The sequence below is a fragment of the Plodia interpunctella genome, chromosome 25, assembly GCF_027563975.2.
Source record: "Plodia interpunctella isolate USDA-ARS_2022_Savannah chromosome 25, ilPloInte3.2, whole genome shotgun sequence".
Classification (NCBI taxonomy): Eukaryota; Metazoa; Arthropoda; class Insecta; order Lepidoptera; family Pyralidae; genus Plodia; species Plodia interpunctella.
The window spans coordinates 6570569-6596757 of NC_071318.1; the positions used below are offsets into that span (position 1 = coordinate 6570569).

Consider the following 26189-nt stretch of genomic DNA (forward strand, 5'->3'; position numbering starts at 1 on the left):
ATTTGCAATGAATAAACTGAAAACTACTGGGTCGATTTTTTTTACACAGTTTAAGTATGTAGTAAAGTTTTTTTTTAGTTTTTAAAAACCGATGAAAAATTATACAAATAAAACAACATAATAAACTAAAATATATTTATATCGACCATTATAATTACAATAACATACTATTCTATATTTACACGATATCACAGATAGAAATACAACAATCAAGTACACACATGCCTTATCTATAAAATTATAAAATGCTGAAGGCTATAACTCATACCTAAGTTAGCAAACAGGCATCTTTTACAAGCTCATATGTAACTTGCAATGTACCATATGTCTCGGGTGGAATCTTGCAACTCAATTTTGAATCAGATATCTTCAAGCGATTGAGCAGAAATTTTGTACACACGATTAGTTTTCATAATGCATAATTATGATACGGATTATCGCACCTATAGGAATGTTTCCAGACGTGGGAACTCCTCAACGGTTTACTGCATGGACATGGTGTCTTGTCACACATTGAATGCTAAGATCTCTTTGACAACAATAAAAACTTGTGTCTAAAATGTCATTTTTGTAAATAAACAACTTATTTTTTACACTTTTTCAAGAAGAGCTTAAGTTAGACAGAGTATAAACCGTAGACACAATCATATATTTCGTTTTGTTAATACACGAAAGAGAAACGTAAACATTTAATTCTTAGAAATACACTCAAACTATGAAAATATTTTTGTCTCTTTCTTGAAGATCCAAATATGACTGTATGACGTCTTATTTCATAAATATGACTTCACATAGTCAACTGACGGAGACACCTTGATGTTCCGATGAGGGCGTCGCTACTTGTGATCAAAAATAATGAGAAAAACTTCATTTTTTTTTTCAAATTTTGGTCGCTGGTTAAGTACCCTATAGTATAAGCTTAGAAGAAAATGAGTTATGGTCTAAATCCCCAAACATTTAAGACAGTCCATTAGTCCATAGAGCACAAGAAGAATCGGCATAGACAGCAGAGGGAGCTCTGCCGATGAGCGGGAGACCTACACAGACACACAGACAAAGGTTAACACATACAGCACACGGTCATATTAATGTTAGTCACGGGAAAACCACAAAAGATTGGGTTGTTCTCACTAGTTATACTTCCCTAAGTTAAGAATTGTAATTTACATAGCGACTTAAATTGTTACTAACATTTTAAGGATTGCATAGTCTGAAATAGACAGTTTCTTATATTATTTATTAAGTTACTATAGCTCAGTAGAACAAGTGGGAACACACTAAAAGATTAAGTAAAAACACACAAAAATAAAATAGGTGTGGAAAATTGAATTTTAGTCACAAGCACGGGAATGTTTTGGACGTTTTGGATAATTGGCGCAAATATGGATACGATATAGTTTAAAAAATATTTGAAAATGTCCGTTAAATTACTAACATTCATAATAATAAGCACATCCGTAATCTAGATTAATTTTGCATTGCATTAAATATTTGATTTGTGAACGGGTATAGAAAGCATTAATTTGATCAGAGAACACACAAATTAGTTACATGCATTTGAACATATGTAAGTAAACATTAAAAGTATGAGAATATCTGACCAAATCACAAAAGCAGATTTGATGAAATTGTATGCACGGTTAGTATTAGTAAGTATAAGCACCACATATAATTAGAAATCAACCTGATGGACAATAGGCACATTGATGGTGTCATCATCATTATCTTCAAAATATTTTCTCTTTGGCAATCCTTTCTTATTATTTTTTGAGTCGTCTACATCATCTGCAGAACTATCTTGATTATCCTTTGATGGCATTCCTTTCTTTTCATTTTTACTTAATTTTTGGTTATTTTGAAACTCTGTCATATTTACATCTAGAATTATTTCTTTATAACTTTCGGTAGTATATGAACCTGTTGTTGATGTTTCGAAATCAGAGGATTCGGTTTGCGTTGTTGATTCAGTTGTAGGGTATTCTGTAGACTCATCAGTATCAGAATCATTTATATCAGTTGTAGTACTATCAGTAGAAGTCACCGCTGTTATTACATAAAAATCTTCGGTTGTGCTCCAATATTTTGTTGTTGTGCTAACTGTATTATAATAATCTTCACTGAAAATTGAATAACTTTCTGTCGTCTCTCTCTTATCGTTTTTATTTATACTATCTTCATCTTCATTTATAATTAAATGATGAAATATATTTAATAAAACACTGCTTTCTGGTGTTGCTTCGTTTTCATCGGTGTCATTAAATCTATTACTTCTAATAAGGTCTTTAACATGCTGTACTATATTTTGCGAGTAATTCTGTGGAGGGACCCAAACATAATCTGGATCTGGTACAAACCCAGTTTTATTCTTTGTATCATAATTTCCACCTGTCCTTGTATAATTGAAAATAAGTTCGTCATATAATTCTTCAGTAGCTTTTCTGGAATCGTTAGTATATTTGGCGATGGCTGGACCCATAACATTAACCATATAATTAAGTAATTCTGTGCATTTCTCAGCTGTGTTAACGTCTTTGGAACTTCCCCAAATAATGAAGCCGTCTGCGCCAGATGAGTAGAATGTTTTGAGAGCCGTGGTGAGGTCCTCCTGAAATTATTTAATAATAATGTAAATAAAAACCTCAATCAATCAATTATAAATATAATTTATGAACATATCACACAGACTGAATTAGCCGCAAAGTTAAAAGTACCATTTGACCACCGCCAACCACCTCCCGGTTATGCCTAAAATTCTGACGTCAGTAATTATAAGTTTAAGATCAACACGCCGAACATTATGCTTTATAAAATCCGAGTCATATTACGATAAGACCCACGACCTCTTCTAATATTAAGTATAATACGTCTATAAATAGATTCCACGGTGATGTACTATCTAATAGATTCCTAGGGTATAGGTATAAACACGAGATATAAGGTTTATTACAACTTTGATCGATAAATAGTGGAACTAAAGCGCGATTGTGAAAAATAAACATCTTCTGTGTCACATTAAAGGGATCGTGAAGAAAACAAATCTTCTGCGTAACACTTGTGTTATGTTTGAACAAATAAACGTTTTCTTTCTTTCTGAAAGAATAAAAAACTTTTGTGTCGTGATTGTGAAGAATAAAAATCTTATAACTGTAACATATGTATAAGTGGGTAGCTGTAACAATTAGCATTTAAGATTGTTATTTTTAGAAGGTACTCTCGTCTCCGCAATAAATTCCGTAGTGACCAGACGTGTTTTACTGTGCTCCCGACTATTCCTGCTTACATATTCTTCAATAACGAACTTACTTTAGACAGAAATCCTCCTTCTCTATATCTGAACCAGAAGTAAGGCAGCACCGGAGAGCCTTGTCTGCGAACTCTGATCGCTTCAGACACGCGGCCACATATCATAGAGCTCAGTTCGGAGGTCGTCAGCTCGACTGAACTGTACACTGATGGATAGAGAACTCTGCTTTCAGACCACAGCCAGTAGAGTCTGCAAATATAGAAGTCAAAGATTTTATTTAGAAATCAGACCTGATTTCTAAATAAAATCTGAAAATGCCGAATCGGAAAATGAAAGACCTTTCATTATAGCAGACATAGACTTATACAGCAGTTTATTTACACTGAATCGAAAGAAATACATAGAATGTGCTCCTGCGCAGATTGTAAAAGTCAACGGAAAGGGTTGTAAAATGTAAATTGTTCTCATAGGTATTGGGCTAGCTATATGTACATAATAAATTAGTCGACTTCCGTGGCTTATTGGTCATCATACCGGACCTCCAGTGTAGCAGGCACTGGAGGTCCCGGGTTCAATCCCCGGTCAGGTCAAGATGGAAAATGATCTTTTCCAAACTGACCTGGGTCTTGGATATTTATCTACGTACCTGTAGACATATCGTCTGTGTTATTTGTCCCTACGTATTTATTTATTTATTTATTTATTAGCTTTTTCTCGCGGCTTCGCCCGCGTTTATTTCGTACCTAATGTCATAACTTATTATTATCGATATCTCGGATTCTCAGCAACATATCGCGATGAAGCCTAAAGCTGATTTGAAATTAGATCATCCTCTATACAACTGTAAATACTGCATCAAAATCCATCCAGCAAGATTTTTTTTATAAATAAATTACCCGTTATTCTCTCGCATAACATCATCAGAGCACGTCGGCATTTTGTCTGCCGCCATGTTGAAGCAGTAGGGGAACCCGTAGTACCCCCACTGGGCGCGCGGCCGCATCTGCTTGGCTACCTGGATTGTGGTCTGCATGAACGCCCGGCCTGCTTCTTCGAAACGACGTTTTGCCTAAAACAATGAGAAATATTTTTATTACATATTATAAAACAAAGTCCTATACGGCTGTCTGTCTGTTCGCAATAAAACAAAAAACTACTGCACGGATTTTCGTGCGATTTTCACCAATAGATAGAGTGATTCCTGAGAAAGGTTTAGGGGTAGTAATTTATTAGATTTTTACCCGAGCATAGCCGGGACGGGCCGCTAGTCTCATTACTAGCTTTAGTTTTTTATCGCCTTCACCACAGCGTTCATGAAGAGTCATTCATATCGAGTGTGTTATTGCTAACGCTGGTGTCAGATTTTATTTAATACGCCTGAAGGCATTTGACATGACTTTTACGACTATCCACCGCTAACGATTAGTAAATCGCATACACAATACTGAAGTAAACTGTCCACCATTGAGCAGCTTTCCTCACAATATTTTTCTTCATCGAAAGCAAATGGTCGATGAAAACTACAATACATGAGTCAGATTGGTATACAAACGAGTAGTATTAGAACCTGGGACCCTTCGATCACAGGCATAAGAAGAGAATTAGAAGAATAAGAAATGAAGAGTGATAAGAAAAGAAGAAGCGAGAGATATTTGTCAACAACGTGGCAAATGGATATCCCTAGTCTCTGCCAACCGCCATGGTTAACAGGCGTGATAATACTAATATGTACTGTAAAGCTATCGTCTTTAGCAACGTAAAATATAAACGCTAAAATGTTAAAGTTTTTGTTGTGATTTTTCACCGGCTGGCCTGACGTTGACTGGGAATACAATGTTTGCCTATGACCTGGCAAAGCTGTGGCATTTAGTCACCTCGTAAGATATCCACAGAAGTATATTAAAGTGATACTATTTTAAATTAGAAACCACACACCATTTAAAATGTCATGTGTGTGTCAAAGTACAAATATATATTGCTATCAATCGTGCCTCGCAAGATGTATTCACACATCATATACTTATAATCATCACTATGGTAAAATGGTTGCACGAAGTTGTGATATGACGTAATGTTCTGATGACCTTTACAAATAGCTAGCACAAAGAGCTTTTATAGCTAAAGTAGAACAACGAAGTTGTTTCTGTTTTGTTTCTTAATTTACGCGTGTTTTAAACTAATGCCCGATAATAGTTTTCACTTATCTTGGTCGAAAAGTATGACATGTTGTTACGATGTAAGCCGACTATAATTATATATTAAGGTCTCTTCGTTTATGAATTATATTACCTTAACTCACTTTAATTTAACTGATGGCTTTCATGCAATCATTAGGAAAAGAGTGGCCTCGTTAATGTAACGTGTTCGGAGCAGCACCAACGGCATTCTATATGTGTTGTCTGACAGGATTGACTGTCCAATAATGAGACACTGGGTCGAGATTCATGTGTCACGCGCACGAATCTCGATACACTGACTCAAATCGTGTTAAAATACATGGACTGTTGCTTACTAACATAGGTTAAGAATTCTACTAACAATTTATGGATTTTATGGTCAGACAAATAAAGAATTATTATTATTATTTAATGAATACTGTAAAAAATATTATTTTCTACTTATATTTTTAAGGATTGCAGCGGGATTTGGCAACGCTCATCGTTATAAATAAACGTAATTAAACGACATAACAAAACATTGCATTCTCAAAATATAACTGCGAGGATTCCAGGAACATTATGGGTCTCGCTCGCACGTTCTAGTGATGTCACTCGGTTACGAAATGTGTATTTGTAAGTATAGTCGACGATAAAAGTGTTACGTTAAGGGACAGGCGGCAAGGGACCTGAGAGACTGAATAATAATGTAAAATATTGGAAAATAGCGTTAAAAATTGTGTTTAACAAGTGTTGGATAGGACAATCTGGCAAATATCTGGAGGCAGATATATCCAAATCCAAATTATTTATTCAGAAATTAGACCTTCACAGGCACTTTTTCTCGTCAATTTTTATATTAATAGTTATTTCTCACGAGCGGTTACCAAGTTTATGTGTCAGATTACAATATGAAACATCATCAGAAAGTGGTAATCATAATCAACACCTTATTTCAGAGCGGGCTCTTATCGGTGGAGCCCTTTCCAATGATCTCTCTCCATAGCTTCACTTCTTGATACGACACGTAGCCGACTTTTTATTTTATTTGCCTGATGTAACTCTCTTTATGGTAAAGTTTAAGTTTTCCTAAGTTTAAGTTAAAAAAGAAGGCATCTTATCATATCAATCTATCTAAATATCTGTTCTATTGACAATGTCTATTTTTGCTTTCAGCACAGGTTGTTCATTTCAAATCCAAGCATGTTCTTCAACTAATTATCATTTTAAACACATGTGTTTGCGAGTGTACTCCGCAATCCCTTCAACTCACGACAGCTGATGTTACACATAGCTTTATTAATGCTACCCAATGAATGAGCAGAAACATAACGTTTATTTTTGTTTACATTTAGTATTGCAGTAACAGGAACAGCACGTTATTGTATCGGTCATATTAGACCGGCGTAAGCCCAGTTCAGACGATTACTGATTTCCTTTGCTAATAAAGTAAATGACACGTTAAAATGTTCCTCACAAATGCTTTTATTTATAACACCAAGCAGGACACCAGGCGTGCCGCTCACCGTAAGATGGTTACCACAGCCTACGGGTTATTTTTACATTAGTCGCCTATATCTGTCAAACACAGCTTGCCAACTTTAAGTCTTTTCCCAGAGTACCCTGTAATCACACCGCCTCTCTCACCCTTCAATCCGGAGCACAACAATGCAGGCGCTGCTGTTTGGGGGCAGATATACCTACAGATGAGATGTTTCTCAGTAAAAGTTTCTCAATCCATCTAACCTCAGCCTGCATCCAGTTCTTGGGCCACCACCAATGCAGTTTGTTCTCTATTTCAATGGAGACGTCTTTGTACGGCACCAGCACCCCGAAGTTCTGACGAAAAACTGGTCTCCATGATTCGAAGTCGATGATACCAATTCCTGGAATTCACAAGAGGAGATTAGTTGTCAGGTCTTTTCTAGCAGATGACGTGTTGACAGATCACTTCTGAGTCGCGGGGGTTTCTTAAATTTTTTATTTAGTTTTAAAAAAAAAACTTGTAATACAATAAACATCATAGCAAGTGGAAATTTATCTGCAAGTATCTGCAATAATGTTAGAAGGAGAAAAAATTATATGACTTATTTTTCTGTCTTTGGTCTCTATTCTTGGGGATACATTAATAAAATATATTAAAAACTGATGACAAGGTTACTGATACTATACATTCAATAGAGGTGAGATACATTTTTGGTGCGAGAATAAGAAAATACAATGAACAATGGTATAAATGATAAATTCCAAATTCAAATTATTTATGGCCAGACTAAGTATATAATAGAATAAGTATATAGTAACTAATCCTATTTATAACCACAGCAATCGTTGCTTGACACGCGAGATCAACAAGCACACTCATCGCAGGGCTATTGAGATAAATCGATATTGAGCGATAACTCGATTCGATACGAAAATAACATCAATCTGATCCACTCGAACCTAAACTTGTAAACAGATAAATAATATATAAACCTGATGGTATATACGACCGAAAGTTTTCCTTTATTTAAAGAAACTTAAGAAATTATTGACTAGCGGCTCGTCCCGGCTTTGCTCGAGTATAAGTTAATAAGTAAGGTAATAAATTATACCCCTAAACCTTCCTCAGGAATCACTCTATCTATTGGTGAAAACCGCATGAAATTCGTGCAATAATTTTTGAGTTTAGACAAACAAGGTAGATGACTTTGTTTTATAATATGTGTAAGGATAAGAATTCTTTCTGTCCCGGAAGGATATTTGTTAATTGACGTCCTTGGAGAAAAGGCTGCGGTGAAGTTTGTTGCGCCGCTTCTTCTTCACCTGCGCTTTGGAAGCCGGCAGTGGACTTAGTTTAAGTAATTTTTTAACGTCAATAAATGATGTATATCATCCTATATTTAATAAAGAATTTTGAATTTGAATACGGATCCACTCGTATCTATAGTATGAATTTGCTAAAACATTTTATTATAAACTAGCTGATGCCTACGACTTCGTAAGGAGTCAAAATTATTAGAGAAATTTAATTGTACAGACAAATGTAACGATACCTATACATACAGAAGATGCTCATCAGACTGAAAAAGTATATTTCCTATAGTTTAGCTGAACTGTTATGACTCTTCTTCAGGTGTTCCAGATCTTCGATTTTTATACCTCAACAAAAAACTGAACTGCTCATCAGACTGAACAACTTTTATTAGAGCGTCATTTCTATATTCCCTATAGTTTAGCTGTACCATCATAGGTCAACATCAGGTGTTCCAGTTCTTCGATTTTTATATCTCAACAGAAAATGCTCATCAGGCTGAAATACTTTTGTTAAGGCGTCATTTCAATATTTCCTATAGTTTAGCTGTACCATCATTATTCTCCATCAGATGTTCCAGTTTTCAAAATAATTTGTACCCTATATTTTGCCCAGACTTAGTAGCTATATAACAAAAAAGGTTCATTCAAATCCGTCCAGTAGTTCCGAAGATTAGCGCGTACAAACAGGCAGACAGACAGATGTTTTTTTTTCAAATTCTTACTCTGTTGCTGTGACTCTATTGCCTAATTTTATTTTTATGTAAATTTATTCAATGTACAGGTTTTTTTCCACTGTTTTATTATATTATATGTATATTGGTTTCAACTTTGAACTTAATGATCGCGCAGCGAATTTAAAATCTTTGGTAGCCCTTCATTTAAGAGAACATCATCATTAGTTTAAGGCGGTTAGCGATAGGAATCAAAAATTCTGACTTTTGATCAGTCAATGCACCGTCTTCATCTTAATCCGAGTTAATCCTGTGTTTGGGGGTGTCGGTGCACAGTCAGTTAGGCCTGTGATAGCTACGCCACTATGTAGCACTGGCCTAACAACAGATGGTCCGCACCGATGTTTATTTAAAAACGGCAATAACAAATATCGCAATGATTTGTGGTTATTATTTGTTTCGAAGGAAGATTCCGCGCCGTCTGATGGATTGTGGAAATTGAATTGTTTTCAATGCCCACGTATATTCATACATATTCACAGTTATTCAGGTCGCATCTGAAAATCAGTGTAACACCATCTCTGGGTGATATGTGTACTGAGATCGACCTTTTTACATTGCTGCAACACAGACAGTTATATTAGCTAAGTAGTTTGTAGCTTAGGTAAATATTATTTAAGTGAAAATCAAAATCGAATCAATTATTCAGAAATAAGGCCTTCACAGACATGTATTACTGATAAAAAATCAATACATACATATAATAAAATTGAAGAAAGACCAAGTTTGTACATTGGATATTTTTTTTTTAATTCTTCATGAAATATACTTAGTTACTGATATAGATTACGAAAATATAGTTTTGGAATTTTTTGTCTGTCTGTCTGTCTGAACGCTCATCACTCGAAATCTACTGGACCGATTTGCTTGAAATTTGGTATATAGGTACCTTATATACCGGGTTAACATCTTAGATACATTTCATCCCGGTAAACGGTCAGGTTCCCGTAGGATAATTGAAAAACTAATTATGAATCAAAAATTCCTCGGAATCCCGGGTTAACATATTATAGATATTTCATCCCGGAAAATGAGGAGGGTCCTGTAGGAAAATTAAAATAACAATCCACGGAGCCGATTTACTTTAAAATTTTGTAGAAAGGTGTAAACAGAATATAAACAAATTGTTTTTATCGATTAAAGTCTGATATAGATATAATGGGCGCAATGTGTATCAATATATCAGTATAAAATTCTTCCTTTACTGAGTGACTGACTGACAGACAGACAACATACACCCGAAACTACTGGGCGGGAAGCTGAAATTTGGTATATAGGTGAGTGTAGGTGAGCACTAAGAGAGGATTTTTGGAAATTCTACTCCGAAGGGGGTGAAAGGGGTGAAATCTGTAAATATGAAAGTTCTACACCGTTGAAGTTAGTTAAAATTTGGGTTTTGGTTGTTTACAACAAAGTAATGAATACGTGTTTCCGATTTTTCTGACAATTAATCCTCAACCCCTTCGTAAGGGGGGTGAAAGATTGTATGGGACTTAATACAATTTTCAAGATAAAAAGCTGAAAATTGGCACACTTACTTTTTGCAGAAAATAACAGTAATAGTAAATACAAAAAATGTTCAATTTACGTTTGTGGGTAATAAAAAACCGGGACGTAAAACGTCATGGAAAATGGGACGGCACGCGTTGCAGAAAGCGGGAGTGGGAGTAGGAGCGGAAAATGGGAAGGAGACACGTAGTGGGAAACAGGACGGGACTCATTGCAAAAAACATGATGGCACAATATGTAGGAAAGAGTACGGGATATCATACTTTACATTACATAGCAGGAAGCGGGATTGGACAAGTTTGCGGGACGAGACACGCAGCGGGAAACAGAAAATTGAACTAAAGATGAGAAAAAATGCGAATTGTTTACCAGTCTTACAGAGTACGCGATAAAAAAATTACTGAGATTTTGCTATGAAATTCACGCGGGCGAAGCCGCGGGCAAAAGCTAGTTACAAATAAACTTTATATCTTTAGATCTTTCTATAGGACATTAGCATTAAAATATAAGTTACTTTTCCAGGAATGTAAGATTGTCGATTTTATATCTTGCTCTGTATTGTAGCTATATATTTATATGAGAAATTCCAAGTAGGATTATTGAGTAGATAAAGCGTGAAGAAGTAACAAGCAAACATAATATCAAATCACACAATGGCATTATGAGCGATAGCTATGTAAGGTCATGTTAACATAGGGGCTGTGGGCGTGTTAAGGCCACACCCACACTACGGCAGCGTTCCTTGTTTTTAATGGAATGGCGATAAAAAAGATCTATTGACAATTCGACATTGAAATAGACAATTTGTTAGATACATTTAATTAGGAATATAAATATTGAACTAGTGACCCGTCCCGGACTCGCTCGGGTAAAACCATAATAAATTATAGTTACACCAAAGCCTCAGCAATAGCACTATCTATATAAAAAACCGACATTAAAATCCGTTGCTTAGTTTTTATAGATCTAAATATAAATAAAGAAATATATTAGGACAAATCACACAGATTGAGCTAGCCCCAAAGTAAGTTCGAGACTTGTGTTCTGGGATACTAACTAACGATATTATATTTTATAACATATACATATATAGATAAACATCCAAGACCCGTGTCAATCAGAAAAAGATCATATTCCATCATGACCCGACCGGGGATCGAACCCGGGACCTCTCGGTTCAGAGGCAAGCACTTTATCACTGCGGCACCGAGGTCGTCATACATATAGACAAACAGAGTGAAGTTCTTGCCACTGAACCGAGAGGTTCCGGGTTCGATCCCTGGTCGGGTCATGATGGAATATGATCTTGTCTTAGATGTTTATTTATATATGTATTTGTTATCAAATATAGTGTCATTAAGTTAGTATCCCATAACACAAGTCTCGAACTTACATTGGGGCTAGCTCAATCTGTGTGATTTGTCGTAATATATTTATATTTATTTATTTTTTTATATTTTCTACCAGTCAACCTTATATTTTGTTCTTCAGTTATAATTAAGATAATATACTTAATGATCATCTTAATTATAACTGATAATGACTGAATGATGATAATGTTACATTCTCATCGAGTTAAAATATTTGTTTTATGATTGTTTGATCCGTTGTTTTGTATAAATACATTTTTAAACACTCTCATTCACACACAATACAATTGACCACCCATATAGTAGTAGTAGTTTTTGCGTGATGCGCGAACAAATATACAGACAGACAAACAAAAGAGGATTTTCCTTTTGTTGGTCCCATAAAGACCCCCATGAATATGTTTCTAAATATCTTCTACGTACAGACAAAACCTACTCACATTTTTTATTTGTATTGTATAGTTATACGTGCAATAAAGTTATTACTAACAAACTCGTTCAAATCTCAGATGATCATCTGTAGACTGCACCTTGTAGGAAATTAAATTATTTTTACACGCATATGTAAATAGCATGCTCAATAACCTTGACAATGTACTGATCTAATTGTTAAGGCGATGTGATTTATAATAGTTGATTGCCGGTAAGGTCATATCATTAGCTACTTTATGTCGCGAGAAATAAGGAAGTAGGTGGCTCCCTCTTTAGTCCCTCAGCTGAGATTTTTATCCGCATTGATCTCATTCGTTTGTAAATAAATGGTAAAACTGTTGTTTTCTTTTTTGATTTATTTCTTTCTTTAGTTTTTTTTTCAGACCAAGTTTATCTTCATAGAGAAACAGATTTATTTCGAAATGGTTTCTACGGAAGAATTTAGGTTAAACAATTTTTATCGTGATTTTCTCGAAAAAAAAAAACATTTTGTTTTTAGGAAACGGTGATGAAGGTTGGAGAACTTATGAAGGATTAGGAAGAAATACAATATTCTCCAATTAGGATCCTTTTTCTATTTGCCAATTAAGTTCCTTTATGATTTCCAGATTAAAATTATCATTAACACATAGCCATGACAGCTCATCTATAATAATAGCATGTCTAAAGTGAGTTGATGACAAGCAGTTGGCTTAATTTTTACGCTAACACCGCGCTTCACGGCTTCACGGCTTCACAGCCCCGAACGAAACCAGGAAATCACAAGGATAATTTTTTGGTTAAAATGTAATGCAAATTATTATATTTGCAATATTGTAACTTGATTTATTTTATTGAATATAATTATATGAATTGATAAATAAATAAATAAAATATGGGTGGCCCACAGACTTATACCTATACATATATTACTTGTTGCTTAACCACAAACTTCTATAATCTAATTAATGTATCGGTTCAAATAGCCGCAATTTATTTTTTGTTCTTTAAAACAGTATCAATTTAAAAGTCGTTAACAATAACATGTGTAGGTCAAAGCAATAGAATCAAAATTATCGCCTTGCCTCCAAGTCCATTGTCTAGCCTCTATTACCTCTACATACAGATCAATTCAGAACTTCATGTGCATTTCACTATACAACGAGTGTACAACCGTCTGGATATAAAAACCGGTCAAGAACGAGTTGGACTCGTGCAATTTTTTCTCAAAATGATAAATCGTCTAATATAATTTATGTATTTTGTGATCTTGAAAATATTTCCCACTAGGGGCGCGTCCCGGCTTCGCGCGGGGCCACAATAAATTGTACATCCAAACTTTCCTCACTATCTATTAGTGAAATCCGTACAAAAATCCGTCCTGTTGTTCTCGAGATCACGTTCATACAGACATACGACAGGTGGACTTATTTTTATAATTAGAAAGTTTCCTATATATATGAACGGATCTCAAACTTTTTTTTAATGTATCTGACGTTTTAACGACGATGCAGTCGTCGTGGTCTGCACACTGAAATATCTATTGGCGGTGTGAAATCCCATGAAGGTTTACATGTATAATTCACTATGGTTCGACCCGACCGTAGCCGAGAAGAGCTATATACGAGTATAACAATAAACTCACCATCAAAACTCGCATCAGGAATGCTCGTCTCCAAAATATCTTTAAAGGCCTTTATATGGTTTTCCAGGTTTCCTTCTTGCGGGACCCCCCCATTCCTGAACTTGTATTTTCCACTGGTTTCATTCTTCAGCAAGGCGGGGAACAGACCAGGGTCGTAGAGGATAGCAATCTTATCTCCTCGAAAGCTGTCACCTGTGTTCTGTATTATACCTGGAATTAGAAGTTTTAAGTGATAAATTAGAGTTTAATCATCATGGGGTGTCATCTTCGCATTGAAGTTTGGAGGTCAGCATACGGAGACCCTCGCGGCTTTGGGCCGCTATTTTCAGTTGGTCGTATCAAAGACCGGTCCAATTCTTTATGTCATCAAACCACTTTCGTCGAGGGCGGCCAGGAGGTCCTTTTGATCTTTTTTTTAATCTTTTTTTTTTTTTAATTAAAGTTTATTTAATCTATATCTATACATATACTAAAAAAACTGTGGGCTAGGAGATATTAAAAAACAGTACTTAATTAAGGGACTGTATGGGAACAATAGAAGTAAATTTTTTTTAAAATCTTTGTCCGTCTGTATGTTTGTTCGCGCGTTACACAAAAACGACTGAATGGAATTTGAAGCGGTTTTCACGGTTAAATAGCAGATGGTCTAACTTAAAATCTGGTATAGGTTTCATCGCGATACGTTGCTTAGAACCCGAGATATTGACCAATAGAATTAATGAGCGGATGCACATAATAACGCGGGCAAAGCCGCAGGTAAAAGCTAGTATAGGGAAACAAAAACTGGCGCACCAAATCGATCCAGGTCGTTGAATGGAACCTGCTTAGAGATGCACTGCATAGTGGGCACGTTCCAGTATACTTTGAAAGGCCGTCTCGTCTCGACCCGTTTGCTTGACTGCTCCGGCATCTCTATGACGTAATAGCTGCAACAGACGATATATAATAATAATAACAACTCAATATATAATAATAATGATGTAAATTCGTCCTCCTAATTTTTTATATATGTATAAGACCTATATTTGTTAATTGACGTCCTTGGAGAAAAAGCTGCGGTGAAATTTGTTGCGCCGCTTCTTTTTCACCTGCGCTTTGGAAGCCGGCAGTGGACTTAGTTTAAGTAATTTTTTGACGACAATAAGTGATGTATATTATCCTAAATTGAATAAAGAATTTTGAATTTGAATTTGACTCAAAGTTGCACGTTACGCTCCTCAAAGGCAAACAAAGACCTTTTCATCCTAGGTCTTACAGACAGCCCACTATGCAGGACCAACACTGTTCAAATCAGTTTCTTTCGGCATTTCTTCTCAGCAGTGGTCGTTCCGAAATGCCAGTGGTTTGTAGATTGTGAGAAATAACTATAAATATTGACGAGAAGTGACGAGTGCCTGTGAAGGCCTAATTTCTGAATAAATGATTTTAATTTGAATTTGGACATTCATGGAGGCTGAGGAAACGGCAAGCCACCTCCTATTGGAGTGCCATGGCGTTGCATCAACAAGAGAAGAGTTTGGGAGATCTAGGGACTATGAGCGAAGCTTGTATACTATCGGCGGTGCTGCGCTTCCTAAAGGAACTGTGTGCTGGCTGGAATGATCAACGGCTCAGCTCTTTGTATCTTTTTAAATGGATTTGTTACACATGGTTTTTAACTTATCTTTGAAAATAATGGTAATGTGATTAAAAAAATCTGGAATCGAGTGCGGGAATTGAACCCGCGCCCCTGTCTATCCGAGACAGTGTTCTTGACCACTAAGCTATCGAGACCATGCCAGACCGGCTGAATTAATTCATCTCTTTAATTTATTTTTGTAAATATATATATATACAATGAGATATACAATGAGATGGAAAAATTCTGGAATCAAGCGGGAATTGAATCTTCTCTTTGTATCTTCTTGTATTCCCGGTTGCGTTCACGGCTGCGAGGCCCGGGGCTCGCGTGAAGCTACTGCTCTTGTCTTGGCCTAAAATACAGGTTTAACCGAGTTCAGGCTCCATTCCACCTTTCGATATATTAACTTATGTTATTGGTGTGCTGTGGAAAAATAAATTAGGTACTATTTCTTTCTTTAATTTTGAAGATTTGACAATGATTTCACGACCTGTGACATCAGCCCTGTTTGGGAAAGCGGATGTTACCTAACTGCTGCGTGTTGAGTCCCTAACGTCACCTCGTACGATATCCACGGGAGGTTATGGAGTAGTTCTATACTAGGGCAGAATCACACGTCAAAATCGATGATGTTTATATGTAAATAGAAAAAAAAAACGTGCTGCTAGAAGGTCAGTGTGCGAACTATTGCGGACGTTATAACCGCATTACAGCTGATTCAAACATGAATTACTATGTTACTATGTATTTAGCTTACTATAACTTGAAATGTGCTGTTTTAACTCCCGACGCAAAAAGAGGGGTTATAACTTTGACCGAACTTAGTGTTTCTGTCAGTCTGTCTGTGTACGTGGCACCGTAGCTCATCAACGGGTGAACCGATTTGGATGGGGTTTATTTTATTTGAGAGCAAATTTTTATGCGGTGGTATTTAGATATGTTTGCTCAAAATCGGTTCAGCCATTCAAAAGTTGTAGCGACATGAATATTGAAAGTCGGGGTTTTTTATTTAGTCTAAGAAATAAAATTGTATAACTTTAAATAATGGTCATCTTTGAGATGTATATTTTAACCGTACTTCAGCGCATGTCAAGAAGTAAGCCTTCAGACCACACGTGGGTATTTCACGCATGTACTAGTATATACTATATACTACTATTATATACTTGGTATTAATAAATATTAATATAGAGAGAAATATTACTCGTAATTCGCCCACGTGAGTTTCACTGTGAACGCGGAACAGGCATGATTTTCATACAAACTTTCACCCCTATTATAGTGATTTTGGGGTTCATTCTTGTAAAAAAGTAGCCTATCTAGCAGCGCTTTAGCCGTGAAAGCGGAACAGACAGACTTTCGCATTTAAATATTAGTATTTTGTCGACGACGGTCCTTCATATATAACGTTCAAATACATTACCTCAACAAATATATTATTTATGAGTCACTCATATGTTCAAATGCCGATGTTAAATTGTTACATAACTGATGTCACGGTCAAAGTTTATTTTGTATGTAAACAAAATATTATAAAAGCATATTATATTTCACTATAAAATGTGAAGTATAAAAGCTAAGTTTCGAAAATAACTGGAAATACGCAAAAAAATAAAAGAGAGAGAGAGAGAGAGAGAGAGCGAGAGTCAGAGCGAAAATAAACATGTTTTTTTATTTTTATTTAAACTAAAAAGATCTCAGAATGGTAGAATTTATTATGTTTGATGCGAGCCTCATAATTACATAAATTAAACATTTTGGGACAAAAAAGTAAAAATCTTTGTGTAATCAATTTGTAATTGCTGAGTAAGAGTGCGGCCCCATTTCTCAGTCGTGCTCCGTTGTTTTGACGACGTTTTGTGTGGAGATCCGACGTACGTCAATATACGTGAAGGAAAACAACGTAAACTACTTTCGCTGTGCAAAATGACTCTAACTTGATTGGTCAAGTCAACAGACGAATATTAAAATGGTTGTTAATTATTAATTGTCTTGTTATAAAAAACTTAAATTAAAAAAAATCTTGTTAATTACTTTGCAATCTAAGTGAAACGTAGTGTAGATTAAACGCCTCGCTCAAAATGTTTCGGTATGTAACTTGGTCTATTAACTTTACTATAGTTGTTCTGAATCTCAAATTTGTTGTAAAAATTATTTAGTTTACCTACCTACAAAAATCCTTAAATAAAACAAAGTACTCTGCCGTGTCCGTCCGTCTGTTTGCGATAAGCTCAAAAACTACTGCACGGATTTTAATGTGATAATGATAATGTGATTTCTGAGGAAGGTTTAGTTGTATAATATACTTATTATGTTTTTACCCGAGCGAAGCCGGGACAGGTTGCTAGTTCAAAATAAAAGTGTTAAAATTGACCCTTGTACCCTTTAGACATGATTTAACACAAGTGTGTGTTTGTTTCTTTATATAGAAAAATAGAATAAGTAGGTACATCTTTTATTTCATCTATATAGGTACCTACATAATATAGCAGTACCTTTCATTGAAATCTGAAGTTTTAATAGGTACTAGGTACAACACACTTGTCTTACTTTTAAAGTTTCAGTCTACAGTCGTTCCTCTTCATAGTCGTATTCCTCATGGCTGAGGGTCGTGGTCATTACGTGGAATGAAACACACACAACAACTTTCTTGACAAATATTAATGGAGTGGTTTGCCATTGCCTTCTCAATTACAGACACAAGTTATTAATAATCAACCAGTGTGCAGGTTTCCTCACGATGTTTTCCTTCATCGGAAGCAAGTGTTGGTCGATGAAAACTACTATATATGAGTCAGATTTGTATACACACTCATGTGGCATGAGTAGGATTCGAACCTGGGACCTTTCGATCCACAGGCGGGTGTCTTAACCATTACACCACCACCGCTTCAGTCGTTAATAATATTCGTGTCCTAAATATAAACAGATATGTCTTAGAAATTTATCACAATTTTATCACTCGCACACGTGTAGGAATGACCTATTTTTGTTTGATAAACTTTACTGGGATTGCTTCGATAAACTTATTGGGAACTAGCAGCAGGTCACGACTTACCTAACATACTTAATTATACAGTTAAATTTTCCTCGGGAATTACACTTTCTATTGGTGAAAACAGTATGAAAATCCGTGCAGTAATTTTTGACATTTTCGCGAAAAGACGCGGCAGAGAAACTTTGTTTTATAACAAGGTTAATAAGTAACTAATGTTTTTATATATAGCTATCTTCTTCTTATCGAGCGTGTTATTGCTAACGCTGGTGTCAGAATGCATTTAAGTCAAAATCTATAATACGCCTTAAGGCATCTGATATGACTTTTGCTACTACCAACAAATATCTATGGCAATTAGCTTACACACTGTTGAACTAAACTGTCAACCTGTGCGCAGATTTCCTCACGACGTTTTCCTTCACCGGAAGCAAGTATCGAACGGTCTATTAATTAAAACTACTACGTGAACATAAGTCTAGATTCGAACCTGGGTCTTTTGGTTCACAGGCGTCTTAACCACGGGACCATCGCCGCTTCTATTCCGTTTTATGAATAGGCAATTCGACATGAACATAAAAATTTGAATAAGAAAATGTGTCGCCTCTAACCAACATCATGGAATGTTAACCAATTTTAATAACACAATTGCATTTTAATCAATTTTCAAATCTCACACAACCTCTAATATTAATTTAATGTTTTCTTTATTACGTTTTAATTAATGTGAATGACCACTTGTTAGCTATGATATTTTTAACTAGATTTTGCCCGCGGCTTCGCCCGCGTAAATTTCGTAGCCTTTCGTAGTACTCCTGGATGATTGTTGAATAGATAATGCTTTCATCACCGCTTCATCAAACACATCATAACCCTCCTTTAACTTCGCCGCAGTCGGGTATAAAATTACATATTATACTCGGTAGGACGAGCAATCGATTAGCAAGGGTAGCGAGTGCATCCAAACCTATAGATTGAATTACAGCTATGTCGATGTATCGATTATCGATTCTGGCCGGTGCATCGAGTGGCATTTTCTAATCGTGGTTTGAATTTTTATGGAAAAAGTTAGATTTCTATACTTTTTAGACTATTATTTCCATCACAATCGCTAAAACTGTTGTTCTCTCGCGATTATAGATAAACTGATATCTGCCTGGCAGAGATCTAGTCCAATTGCTGTCTAGTTTCTAGTCTATTTGTCTACCTAGTCTCAATTAGATGTAGTCGTAAAACTTACCCATCCTAACCTAAAAATCGATGTTGACTCATACGCCATTGACCTAGACAGTGACCGACCACACTCTATGGCCGTAACGTCAAACATCCACACAACGACTATATAGTTCAGATGTCTAAGTCTAGTAATAAATAACCTTATTGTCGGAAAATTAATATATTTTAGATGATAAATATTGTTACTAGCTGATTGCTGCAGCTTCGTTCACAAAATGTCACTTCTGGATTATTTTTTTTACAGTATCCTTTAATTGAGCTTGCGTCTTTTTCTACATGTATGAATGTTATTAAAATCGATTCAGCGATTTAGCTGTGGAAGCCAGAGATTTTCGCATTTTTTTTTTACAAAAATGTCATTTTTGCCACAAGCTTTCGTTGTCGTCTGAGAGGTTTCATTCAACGCGTGATAATATAAAATCGTGTGCAGTAAGCCTATGAGGAATTCCCTCGTCGGGAGCCGATCCTGGGTGCACCAACAGATCGTACATAAGTATATTCAGCTAGTTATGATAACATAATAATGCATTGTCATGGAAACTGAAGCGAAGTGACAAATAGGTACCTACTCTATTGGACACGTGGAAGTAGGTGAAATTTCACTTGCAAGATTTAATTACCGACAGACAAACAAACATGGTGTTGCCCCTACGTCGCGTCGCTTCAGTTTCCATTTATTTCATTATTATGATAAGCGTAACCAAATGGTGCAGCCCGAATCGGCTCCAAATGAGGGAACTTCTCAACCGTTTACAGCACGGACATTGGTTTTTTGTCAGACGTTAAATGCCATAAGATCTCTCTGACGACAATAAAAGTTTGTGATAAAAATGACACTTGTTAAACACTTGTTTCATTAGTACTATGTAATGATAACGAATACACTTCATTACATCAAACTGATTAGAATCCAGGTACATTAGTTAGGTACACCAGTTAGTGTGCTCACTCAAATGGTCAATCTGGTAGTGGCGTCGTGGGCCGGGTCGTGAGGTTCCCTCTATTATGGTTAACTACGCGATGGCTGTCCCATGCGTCAACTCGTGAACGGGTGCTGCCAGAGGGAACTGGTCATCTCGTTTCTCATATATTTTCATGTAAGTTAATTGTGTTTCGATATATATATATATATCTCTCGATGTGAAGCACAATTAACTAATTATATATATATATATATATATATATATATATATATATATATATATATATATATATATATATATTTTAATTATAATTTTAATTTATAATGTATATATATATATATATTGTATATAATTTTATAATGTATATATATATATATATATATATATATATATATATATATATATATATATATATATATATATATATATATATATATATATATATATATATATACATTATAAAATTATATACAATATATATATATATATATACATTATAAATTAAAATTATAATTAAATATATATATATATATATATATATATATATATATAATTAGTTAATTGTGCTTCATCATATATATATATATATATATATATATATATATATATATATATATATATATATATATATATATATATATATAATTTTATAATGTATATATATATATATATATATGTATATATATACATTATACAATTATATACAATATATATATATATATACATTATAAATTAAAATTATAATTAATATATATATATATACATTATGTACTTTTATATATTATTAGAAAAAAAAAAACATTGTAAGAAACAATAATGGTAAGCCGATCTGGCATGATAGGGACCAACACTGTTCAAATGAGTTTCTTTCGGCATTTCTTCTCAGCAGTGGTCGTTCCGAAATGCCAGTAGTTTGTAGCTTGTGAGAAATAACTATAAATATAAAGATTGACGAGAAAAAGTGCCTGTGAACGTCTAATTTCTGAATAAATGATTTGAATTTGAATTTGAATTTGGTAGGTAGTACCTGTACAGCTTTCTATTTCTAGTTACATGTTAGATAATAGTACTTGCTTAGATAACTGCCAGTTACCATCGCTTCTAGCGCAGAAAGTAACAATATTTCTAACCACCAAATAAAAACAAAGGGCTTTAGTATAAGTTCTTCGTTGTTGTTTTGTTGCCCGCATCTTCATCCGTGGTAGCCTATGGAATTCTGGTCATGAATTGTATATCTCTGTCTCATCTTCGCGCATTCCCGGTCACATTCGGAGTTGGGACGCCCCAAATCCAGGGTTTAATGTAAAAAAAAATATATGAAAAATTAACCTTTGAGATTCGGCTCCGATTTTATGACCGGCCGCTTATCTGCCGTCGACCCTCTTTGGGAATGCGGTTGGTAGGTTTGTGTATTGATCAGATTTTTTTAACTAAAATGTATTTTCATTATCTTTAGTTTTTAGCAACTATAACTAAAGTACAATAAATATTAATTATCTATACTAGTTTATGTATGTACAGTCGACAGAATATATAAATTCTTTGCATATTCTCGTAACTTATATACTATAGGTATATACTTTTATGCGTTATCATTGCATAAAAGTATATACCTATAGCATATACGAGGTATAACCTTCCAATGGCGCATAAATAAGGTATAATATTTATAATAAATATTAATAATAAGACTAATATATTTTGTTCTATGACTTTTCTAAACATAATAAATACAAAAATTTTCCTTATTTTAGTTTTAATGTCGTTTCTATAAAACGTTAACTCTATGTTCGATTCCGCTACATAACGCTACTGTACTGTCTCGTGTTGCTTGGCTATTACATAGAGTTAAGATGTGTAGAATCGTATATTAGATTGTATTTTTTATAATAAAAAAAGAAACTACAAAACTACACTACATTTTTTAATCACGAAAAGTCGTAGAATAAAAGTTGCTTGTTTTGATGTACCCAAGTAGTATTTAGGTTATGCGTTTGATACCTGTAATCCTGTATATACCTATCATCGACTGTTCTAATATTATGCCTCTCTTTTCACTTTCACACATTAGTCACCGCAACAAAAGATTTACCCAAAGATTTTAACATAATTTCGTAACCTACATTAATCATTATCTTCAGAATGAACAAAATAAGCACAAATAATTCTTTGTCTTGTCTGTGTCAAGTGACAAGAGGTAATCTGTACATGAAATATTAGTTGTATGGGATAATCTTTAGTAAATATCTTATTTAATATACTTTTTTGAGTACTTTATAGGACTAAAAGAAGTTTTGTTTTTTTATTTTGTCTGTCCGTCTTTCTATCTGTCTCTATATTTGATCGCACAACACGAAAAAACTATTGGATATTAATTTGTCAAAGATATGAATTTTATTATATTGAAGCGGTGGTGGTGTAATGGTAAGACGACGTGAACCGAAAGGTCCCAGGTTCGAATCCTACTCATGCCACGTGAGTCTGTTATACCACAGTGTATACCAATCTGACTCATGTGCAATAGTTTTCATCGACCACAACTTGCTTGCGGTGAATAAAAACATCGTGAGAAAACCTGCACACACCTACAGTGTGAAATGAAGGCATTGGCAAACCACTACTAATATTGCCAAGTCGTTATGTGTGCTTCATTCCCTTTAATGACCACGACCCTCAGCCATGAGGAATACGACAGAAGGAGGTGGAGAGAGTTAGACTGTTGTTATTGAACCATGAACCAATAATCATACAAGCATTTGTCTTTGTCTATATTATTTATCTTGCTTCGTCTATCCCCATCACCAAGTAATAATTTAAGCAATGAAAAATTCAGGACTCGATCGGGGAAATATTTCTTCATATTTTTTTTTTAATTTTAATTATTAATTTCTATTTACACTATTAATTTGATCATTGTATTATGTTTGCTTGCGTCCACGCTTAGGTGACAGCTGAAAATCAGCGGTTGCTCTCCCCGGGCAGCATTGAGCTGAGCTGCGGCCTGTTTGTGCGCCTGTGCACACTTACTGCATGTCACATTTGTAATCTTTAAAATTTTCTTAAGATTGTTATTGTATGTTGGTGTGAAACAGTAGTACGAATAAATGATATATCTATCTATCTATCATTTTAATTTTTTAATCATTGTGTGACATGATTATATTATGCTTTATAAAGGACCTACTTAATAAGGTTCTTACTACTTCAATTTTATGCTATTACTAATGAAATTTCATAATTAGTTTCTCGCGGTGCCTTTGGATTATAAATTGAAGATGACAAAACATAAATTAATTTACAAAAATAAAGTTGTTTTATATTAATTGTAATTATGTGACATAAATGATATAATAAAAGGTGAAAACCCAGAAATTGTTGTGAATTTAAAAATAAACTGCTTTGTCTTGTCTTATTTTGGCAAGAAATCAAACATAATAATACCATTTTTTTTCTCAGGTCACTGACATCTTGCATAGGTATTTGCATATTTTTTCGTCAAAGAAATATTATTTGTTCATAGTCACTTGTCTAGCTTTATATACTTACCTACTTATTCAGGATACATAAATATAGGTACAAAGTAAATAAGTTTTATTCTATATTTAATTTACAGTTCTAGTTTTATTGTGAAAAATGGAATATATATTTTAAATATTTTGTATAATAAGAAATATTATTATTTATGCCCATATAATACAAAAATAATACATTTATGTACTCACTTATCATCACATCTGACGGCGTAACTGGCCAAAACGAAAAACAGAAACGAACGCATTTTCACTTAAAATTAAAAAAAAAGTTAATAATCAAAATAATACTGCACTCAAATACTAGATGAAATTAAAAATAAAACTTGTTTATGTCATTTTAGAATTCAAATATCGAACGTAATATTTCCCGCCAATTTGAAATGCCGCGCGATACGCCACATGTGTGAGCGATCGCGTTAAATACTGAAGAGTTGTATCGTGTGTGATAGACTAGGAGCTAATTTATTTTGTTATGATAATTTTATGAAGACAGCAAAAGCGGAAGATTTTCGCGCGTATTTATTTAATGAAATAATGGAGGTCGTTCATAATTTTATCATTATGTAAATGAACAGGTCCAGTTTATTTACTGACCTTTTCATTCTAGATCAAGCAAGGAGTTTTCAAACAAATTTCAAGCAAATTATTTGCATAACATTCGGTTTGAGTAATTAACATCTCAAATATTGTGTGTGGTGAACCAAAAACCATTTTATTGTAACATAATATACTTAAATGTTTAAATATTTGATTTATAAAGGAAAAGTTTCGCGTTTGTTTGAGTCTAAAGAAAGGTTTTATTTTATATTACCGAAAAAAAAAGGTTAATAAAAAACAATTCTGAATGTTAAATGGGCATTAGTATATTAGTGATTAAAAATTAAGCAATACATTAACTAATTTGTAAAACAGTTTTATGCTTCAGTGGCTATGCTTTTTGATTAAACAAAGGTAGATTTCAGAATCTACCTTTGTTTACCTCAGGGTAAATAAAACAAAACACACCATAAAACGTTTTCACGATAATTGAAACAATAAGTTCTTAGCAGTAAGATCAAAAAGCGAACAATCTTTTGAATCGTATTGTCTTTTCTATTCGTGTTTCTGTCAAGTCAAACGTGAGTTGAATTGTGTCCTTACATATGTGGAATTTTACGCTACGTATTATGGTAATTTAAATGTGAACGTGATCTTTTGTTTTGGTCAATATTCTTAGAAGTACGGTATGGCATTTTGTAAACTATTATTTCCCAATGTAATTAGAATAGTACATTACTCCCTAATATTTAAAGCTCGATGTTTTATTTTTATAAGTTATGATATAAGACATTAATGCCACAAATTTTAAGCATTTTAACTAAATTTACTGTGCTGATTGTTTTATCTGACTAATTCCTTCTGACAAGTTTGAAAGTAGAAAACAAACAAAATACATAAAAATTAAGTAAATACGTAAAAGAGGATTGTTTCGACACCACAAAAATATATTTCCATTTTTTCTCCTAAATTTGCGATGACAAAAAATTTCTATTTAAGAAAAATACTACGCACTAGCTCCTACACTAACGGAATTGAAATTTTGATAACAAGATTGAAAACACAGCCCTGCATTTACCTTATCAATTGATTACTTACATATCCACAAATTGTAACCTTAAAAGCCTTCGAGAAGCGGCACAAAATCAATTAAAAATTTCCGCTTAGATAAGACTGACAAACTTATTATTGAGTCGAACAATTCAAATATGGACTCTATTACAAAGATTTACAGTTTGTTTTGATGGGAAATAATATGTTTGTCTTGTCAATTGGCTCGTGCGGGCAATTCACACTTGTGGTAATCATTAAGAGGACTGTTGTAGGCATTTAGCGTTGCGCATTATGGATATAATTTGCCGAACTTTGTGCGGAATCGGTATACATTGCTGGTTTTTCATTGCGGTAAATAAAAGCTCTCATACAAACTAAGCAATGTTTATTCATTCTCGTCGACATCTGAGTTCGATGATAGTGTGT

At 34.3% G+C, this 26189-nt stretch overlaps 1 protein-coding gene across 1 annotated transcript; it reads right to left on the bottom strand.

The window, feature by feature from the left end:
• Window positions 1–121: 121 nt before the first annotated feature.
• On the bottom strand, window positions 122–24618 carry LOC128680784 (hyaluronidase-5-like). Its single transcript, XM_053764188.2, has 8 exons — window positions 24363–24618; window positions 14658–14791; window positions 13866–14075; window positions 7147–7286; window positions 4141–4313; window positions 3304–3493; window positions 1685–2605; window positions 122–1037 (listed from the first exon to the last, which is right to left on the bottom strand). The coding sequence occupies exons 1-8, from the start codon at window positions 24416–24418 to the stop codon at window positions 942–944; spliced, it is 1920 nt and encodes a 639-aa protein (XP_053620163.1). The 5' UTR covers window positions 24419–24618; the 3' UTR covers window positions 122–941.
• Between the last annotated feature and the right edge of the window lie 1571 nt (window positions 24619–26189).